Source organism: Amborella trichopoda, chromosome 10 (genome assembly GCF_054954075.1).
Source record: "Amborella trichopoda isolate Santa Cruz 75 chromosome 10, AtrichopodaSantaCruz75HAP2 v2.0, whole genome shotgun sequence".
NCBI lineage: Eukaryota > Viridiplantae > Streptophyta > Magnoliopsida > Amborellales > Amborellaceae > Amborella > Amborella trichopoda.
The window spans coordinates 35,405,134-35,413,022 of NC_142345.1; the positions used below are offsets into that span (position 1 = coordinate 35,405,134).

The 7,889-nt window shown below is 36.7% G+C and overlaps 2 protein-coding genes and 1 long non-coding RNA gene across 3 annotated transcripts; 1 reads left to right on the plus strand and 2 right to left on the minus strand.

Moving 5' to 3' along the window:
* Positions 1 to 2,211: 2,211 nt before the first annotated feature.
* Positions 2,212 to 2,818, minus strand: LOC148780180 (uncharacterized). The gene is made up of 2 exons (XR_016042701.1): positions 2,712 to 2,818; positions 2,212 to 2,574 (listed from the first exon to the last, which is right to left on the minus strand). It is a non-coding gene; the product is annotated as an uncharacterized LOC148780180 (long non-coding RNA).
* Positions 2,360 to 5,351, plus strand: LOC148780181 (uncharacterized). The gene is made up of 2 exons (XM_088849676.1): positions 2,360 to 3,551; positions 4,625 to 5,351. Exons 1-2 carry the CDS (start codon positions 2,360 to 2,362, stop codon positions 5,269 to 5,271), a joined length of 1,839 nt encoding a protein of 612 aa, XP_088705802.1. The 3' UTR covers positions 5,272 to 5,351.
* Positions 5,352 to 5,841: 490 nt separating this feature from the next.
* LOC148780182 (pentatricopeptide repeat-containing protein At4g16470-like) lies at positions 5,842 to 7,870 on the minus strand. The gene has a single exon (XM_088849677.1). The coding sequence runs from the start codon at positions 7,285 to 7,287 to the stop codon at positions 5,986 to 5,988; it is 1,302 nt and encodes a 433-aa protein (XP_088705803.1). The 5' UTR covers positions 7,288 to 7,870; the 3' UTR covers positions 5,842 to 5,985.
* Between the last annotated feature and the right edge of the window lie 19 nt (positions 7,871 to 7,889).

Below are 7,889 nucleotides of genomic sequence, written 5' to 3' on the forward strand. Positions count from 1 at the left end.
TTATAATTTTGTAGGTGTGCATGGGTGAAGAATACAAATCTTCAAGACTTTAGTTCAATCTGATCTCTAAAAAACAACTAAAAATAATAAATTAGCACTCAAATACTTGGAGCAATTCACTAAAGGTTTTCTTTTTTAGTATAGAGCACATACGCTATGCTCTCTTGAGACCATAATTTACTTCTACTTACTCATTTTTTTCAATTTGAAATTTTGAGAACCACCTAAGAATCACTAGATAATTATTCTTAAAATAAAAAAAATTGAAATTTGAGTCTTTTAATACGTAGAATCCCTAAAACTTGGATGGCCTTCTAAAAGATAGAATCACAAAAAATTGGATGGTCTTCTAAAAGATAGAATCACAAAAAATTGGATGGTCTTCTAAAAGATAGGAAAAAAAAAGATATTACAATTCCAGTATCGAAGTAACTGCTAAAGAAAGAAACCCCCTTGCTTTGGCCAATGCATCCGTCCTATCATTCGCCTCTCGATAAACATTGTTGCAACGATCTAAGATTTCATTCCATGCTGCCCTCAAATGCAATGCCAATATTATTACACCAACTAATAATATTTAAAGAATCCCATTTGACAATCCAGCATGAGTCACCATCTCAAAAGCTGAAGTCCTTGTAACAAGGGCAAGAGCTCAGCTTTATTAGCCGTGGCTACTCCAAATGTATATATATATTTTAAGCGTGCAGTTTGTATAGAGTCAAGGCTCTAAACAATCAAATTAAAGCCTACCTTCCAATATTGGCGAGAAATGTAGTTTCAACATTGAAAATCTTTGACTAGCCTTAAAATATATTTTCATCTTTAATTATAAAATTTAAAGCTTCAAAATAGTGTAGATCAAGCAGATTTATGAAAACTTGAATAACTTAAAAATTGACGGTCCAACAACACACAACAAGATGCACTATTTGCAAAACTTGAAATCATATTTTTTTCTCATGTCCATGCATCTTGATGTTGAGATGATCAATTTGAAGGTATTTGACCATCAAAACAACATCTTCTAGTGAAATTTTTGAGGTAGGCTCTAATTTGATTGTTAGAGCCTAGGTTCTACATAAACTTTTCCCATATTTTAAAGGCAAAAGGTAGTATACTCCATGGGAGTATAATGTTCATTTACTCCCTTAGGTAAAATCTCACCTAGAATTAATTTTAGGATCCCAACGATGTAACTTCTTTGACCCATAGATTAAGCTCAATAAATACTTTCCTAATTGCATCTTCTATGTATTTGAAAAAAATTGTCTCAAGATTGAATAGAGACCATCCAGTTTTTAGTGATTCTACGTATTAGAAGACTCAAATTTCAATTTTTTTTTACTTTAAGAATAATCATCTAGTGATTCTTTGGTGGTTCTCAAAATTTAAAACTGAAAAAAATCCTCCCAAGTAGGTCTATTGATGGAGCAAGTAGAAGTAAATTATGGTCCCAAGGGAGCAGTGTATGTGCTCTATGTTAAAAAAGAAAATCTTTAGTGGAGTGTTCCAAGCATTTGAGTGCAAGTTTATAACTTTTAGTTGTTTTTTAGAGATCAGATTGAACTAAAGTCTTGAAGATTTGTATTCTTCACCCATGCACACCTAAAAAATTATAAAACAATATGTTAAAAAATAAAATAGCCAAATGCTATCGAAATATTGTAGTGGCATTTGATCGTTATCTTTTAGGATTTATTTTTTAGGTGGACAAGGGGGAGGCATATAAAATCTCAATTGCTTTGACAGTTAGGAGCCAATAAGTGAACTACTGTAGCACTTTACTCCTAAGTCTCTTAGTGTGCATGAATATATTATAAAGGAAAATAGTTGCATGCATCGGGGGATGCATTACTACATTTGCATCCCCCAAGGCATAAAACTTCCATCTTAAAAATGGATGCGTATGTGTGGTCCCTCTAAAAAATGTTAAAACTAATGTTCTAAGAAATTATCATTTTAATTTTTAAACCTTATTTATTTTTAAGAGGGGACTCATTTCTACATATGAGTCCTAGGATTCATAGAAACCAAGTCCTACTATAAAGGAGGTTCAGTAGCTCCAAACCTCCACCTTGTAAACTTCAAATTCTCCATTATCCTTTTCTTTGTGGGCTCTTATATAGTAGTTTCGTGCTTAGCTATCTAAGGCAAAAACAAAAGCACCAAATCAACATTTGAAAAAAAGGATTATAAATTGCAACAGCAATAGAATCAAGGCTTTGGAATCGATGAAGAGTTATGTCTCTTCTGCATTGGTAGTTCCAATTTCCAACTGACAAACACAATATCAACCATCTCCATACCAAACTACGACTCCTCTTTCTTCCCTCTAATTTTATCTCCTAAAGAACACACCATGTATCTAACTAGAGATATCATCCTGCAACTCTGGCTCATGTACATCATGAGCCTCACACTCTTTCTCTCGCTAAACGGCGAAGATGGTTTATCTGAAACCAATCTTTTGATGACTTTCAGGCAATCAATTGATCCCACAATGGATTTACTTACTAGTTGGAATGGAACCGAATCGAGTTGTTGCTCAGGTCTCTGGTTAGGCATCACCTGCAACTTAGAGACCCATAGTGTGACACAGATCAGGCTTGAGAATCAGAAACTCAGAGGAAGAATTGATGCTCTCTCTCTATGCAAATTGATATCTTTGCAGGTTTTGAATTTGGCTGGGAATTATATCGAAGGCAACATACCTGAAGAGTTATCTGATTGTAAAAGCATGACCCATTTGAATCTTAGTAACAACAGGCTTCGTGGAAGAATTCCACGATCACTATCAGCAATGTCTGAGCTTCAAAGCCTGGATATTTCAAATAACAACTTCTCAGGATACACCGATGATTTGATTATGAAAAGGGTTGGTTCGAGAAAACATGCAGAATTCAGATATGGCCTAAAAAAACCTGTTACAATTTCAAAATTTTTGAAAGCTTCAGAGAGTTTGAATGCTTTGTCTCAATCGCCTCTTCAATTACAAAAAGGGCCTCCTCCTCCTCCTCCTCCTCCTCCTAAGGAACACAAGATGGCCTGGTACAATGGTTTTGCTATAATGCTTTTGGTAATTGCCACCTTTATCTTGCTTATGTTAATATTGAGGAAGAAGAGAGATGAAAAACAAGGGAATGGTAAGAAGATAGAGAAAGAGGATATTCAGGAATCCCCCATCAAGATTCTCATGGGGGATGTAGAAAGGGAAAGCAAGAAAGAGGAGGAGCAATCTGAGCTTGTGTCTTTTGTCGAAGAGAGTGAAAGGTTCAAAATGGAGGATCTTCTTGGATCTACAGCTGAGCTACACGGCCAGAGCCTCTGCAGCAGTCTCTATAAGGTGACCTTCAGAGATGGTACTCTTCTTGCTGTTAAAAGACTAAAGAAATTGCAGGTTACAATTGAAGAATTTGGAGGAACTATGCTTAAGATAGGGAACCTCAAGCACCCAAATATTCTCCCCCTTGTTGGGTACCATTGTTCGAGAGATGAGATGCTCCTAATCTACAGATATCAAAAGCATGGGAGCCTGTTAAGCCTGCTAGAGAGTAAGTTTCTTGAGTATGACTGGAACTATCTTGGGTCCTTCAAACTCTGTTTCCTAATATGGTTTTGCTCTCTCTAAGTTGCTAGGAGTAAGTTTGCTTGAACATGACAGGACCCATCTTGAGTTCTCTGTTCTATAACAGAATTTATTTCTCTAAATACCTAAAAGTAATTTTGATATGACGAGGCACATCTTGGGTTCCTTGACGAATACTGTTAGATGCCTACTCTATGGAACAATTCTTTAGTACAAGAAAGTCACAATAAAATTTAGATGGTAGATGTGAATCAGGCAGCAGGGGGTGTGTCATTTCTCTACACAAAGTCCGAGATAAATTTCTTGGACTTTGAGTGCAATCAATGGCACGCTCCCAGCCATTTGATTTCACATCTTACAACAACGATTGACATCCTTTTTATACCAAAGGTAAATGGTCTTATTGAATATGACCTCACCTATCTTGATTTCCTTGACAAACATGATCATATTCTTTGCATTTCTCTCTAACTAAATAGTTGTGTTGTCCAAATAATTCATTCTTGCAGAAGTATGGCATGTCAACACTTGGAAACCGTGTCATCACTTCCAAGCACATGATACTAGAAAAATGTATAAGGTACAAGGGTGGTGTTTGAACCCAAGATGTCTTGTGGTTTGATCTATCACTGCACCAACCACATCTAAGTATAAATGTATAATTTTTATTGCTATATTATAAAAATCTATGATTTTAATATTACATGGTAATCATAAGCCTGTGTCTTGCCGTATTGGCTTCCAAGGCCGAAGCATTAGACACTTAGACATGCATCAGATTCAGGCTCCCGCGTCCGTATCTAGGTAACATAGCTAAATATCTATATGAATCTGAGTCACTGCACTTTGAATATGATCAGACCCATCTATGTTTCATTCCACAAGAATGTTATTTACCAGTGTAAATTCTCTTTTTAAATTTCTCAATAGTTCAGATTAACTTGCCTTGAAGTATGACCAAACCATCTTGGCTTCCTTGAAAATCTCTCTCTCTCTCTCTCAAGTCTAAATAACTCTTCAGTGGCTTTCTTTGTGCAGATTATGTAGAAGGTAACAGAGATTTCCCTTGGAGCCTCAGGCTTTCAATAGCTTGTGGTATTGTGAGAGGTTTGGACTATTTGTACAGAGAAGCTCATATGGATAACGTCCCCCATGGAAACCTAAAGCCTTCAAACATTTTTCTTGATGAAAACGAAGAACCCTGCATCAGTGAATATGGTTTTCAACACTTCTTCGATCCAAGAAGGTCTTGCCTTTATTCCTCAAATGGTTACAGAGCACCTGAAAGAAAAGTGACTCAAAAGTCCGATGTATATAGCTTTGGGGTCATTCTTCTGGAGTTTTTAACAGGAAAAACAGTAGCAAAATCAGGTGTGGACCTTCCAAAATGGGTTAAATCAATGGTGAGCGAGGAATGGACTGGTGAAGTTTTTGATAAAGAGGTTGCAAAGGCAGGCAAACAGTGGGCATTTCCTCTACTAAATGTAGCATTAAGATGTGTATCCAAATTGCCAGAAAATCGACCAAATATTACAGAGGTTTTAGAGAAGATTGAAGAGGCGGAAAGACAATATGAAGACAATTCTTCCTCATCAGCATCATCCATTGATTCAGACCGACAGGATGGATGCCTTCTCCACACAGTAATACCAGAGGCATATGAAACTCCTGGTTCATATCACTGAAGAGAGAGTGCGTAAAAAGTTTTTTTCCTCATTAGGCAATAAATGGTGGGAAATTGTACAATGAGTTCACTACATTTTTAAAATAGCATTTCACACTCTCCAAAGCCAATGAGCGGATAAATTGAACATTCCAACTGCCACTTTCCACATCTGACAATTTGGGAGGGTGTGAAATATTGTAGAAAAATTATATAGTGTGCTCATTGTATACGATCCCATAAATGTTTATTCGGATGAAGAAGAAGTTTTCTTTATCATCTTAAGGCACCTTAGAGGTTTTCCATCTCTTGCATTTAAGAGCTAGATTGGACAAATAAGTTGTATAATAGAGATGATATAGTAAAGTAGCATCTCCAAGTTTTATATGACTTAGTCATTGTGATGCCTGGCTTACCTTTCTTTCTCAAACATCCCCTCCCTCCTCCCTTCCCCCCAAAAACAAAATTTGTGATGCTAGAGAAGTTCAATAGCATGGTTTATCATTTTCCATCCATGAGCATTGGTAAGGCATGGCTTACCTTTCTTTGTCACCCCTTCCCTTGCCCCTCTCCTCTCCCTGAATTTGTGATGCTAGAGAAGTTCTAGATCTAGAAGAATTATCGCTTTTGTCTATGGCACATTGAAAAGAAAAAGAATCTTCCTCTCAGAGAGAGAGAGAGAGCATAACATAGCTCAACTTTTCTTCTCTATTTGGGATGCATTAATATAAAGAAACTAGTCTGCATACTTCAATTGGTCTGCAAGCTCTCTGACCACAGCTAAGATCGTATCTGTGTCTCTATGACTTTTGTCCCCAACAAGGAACATATGCACCTTTTCCCTCACCTCAATTAAGCTATACCCAGGCTCCTTTTTCACTCTATTAATTCTCATCATTTCTCTTACAACTGAAACATCTCTCCACAGCCCATTATCAGCATATGCATTTGATAGCACAACGTATTTACCTGCATTGCTTGGATCCAATTCAAAAAGCCTTTTTGCAGCTACCTTTGCAAGCTCCAAATTTCCATGAATCTTACAAGCATTAAGCAAAGCACCCCAAATAACAGAGTGATCCAAGAAAGCCAACCTCTCTGCAAATTCAAAGGCCTCATTTACCCTACCTGCTCGCCCCAAAAGGTCAACAATGGCTGAACAATGTTCAGCTCTAGGCCTAATCTTATAATGTTGAACCATTAAATCAAAATATTCTAAACCTTCATTGACCAACCCACGATGGCTACAAGCACATAGAATAGCCAAGAACGTAATATAATTGGGCTTAAAACCAGCATCTACCATCTCTCTAAAGAGCTTGAAAACTTCTCCCCCTCGCCCATGTTGGCCATAACCCACTATAAGGGCAGTCCACGTAATTACATTCCTCTCATGCATCCTATCGAAGACCAAACGCGCATCCTCGTAGCTACTACACTTGCAATACATGTCAATGAGTGCAGTAGCAATGACCAAGTTGTCCTTAGTCTCTCTCTTAATAGAAATTGCATGGATTCTTCTACCTTGTTCAAGCATGGCCAATTGAGCACAAGCTCGAAAGACAGGAGCAAAAGTGAACTGATCAGGTACCAAACTGCTCAATTGCATATTAAAAAAGAGCTCTAGAGCCTTTTCGAATCGACTGATTTGAACATAACCCGAAATCATAGAATTCCATGAAACTAAACTTCTCTCTTCCATTCTAATAAACAACTGGTGTGCAGTTCGTAAATCACGATTTTTAGTATAGAGAATAACCAATTTGGTTCTTAGATATTGATCAGGAGAGAACCCATTAACCACCATGTGAGCATGGACCATTCGGCCAAGTTTAAAAGCTTTTAGATTGATGCATTCCTGTAAAAGAGAGGCATAGGAATCAGAGCTCACCATTAATGGACCTTTCCTCCATAACTTTTGTATTGCTTCTTTTAATCTGCCTGATATGCATAGGTTCTTTACCTCTTTAGCAAAACCAGAGTAGGGATAGTGCAGATAATTGTGGAGAACTGAGGGTCTGAATGCTGAGTAGGACATATCACGGCGCTAGCAAATCAATGGTCATCAAGAATTCTTATTTGAAAAGGGACCAAAAAACCAAAATGCCCCCCAAAACGGACCTCATTTTGGGAAGGGATGCTTTTGTATATGGCCTAGGAAAAATAAAACCCATCTTCATTTGCAAAGCACTTCGGGCTGAAATCTCCATTCTGACTGTAAAATTAATTTTTTTTAAATTGGCACTAAAAGTTGGCATAGATTTTGTGGATCCATCAAATTTCAACATTGATTATAAATTTTGAAATTAAAATAATGGTGTAGATTTTGTAAATCCATAAATACTTATTTTTAAAATAAAATAAATGGACTAGATAATGTGATATAATATTCACTATCTAAGGCCTCATCAATGGTCTTTAGACGTCAGAACTGTAATTATTTTATAAGTTTTGAGATTTTCCCATAAAAAAAATATTACTTTTGGTGAGTTTTGCGGTAAGACTTTACTTCTTTTGACCTGTAAACGTTCTCCTTGTGGGGAAGGGAATGAGCAAATAACTCGCCATTTCCGATAAGTATTTATTTTTGAGAAATGATTTCCTGCTCATAAGGTTAAGTTCCACTAAGCTATAAATATA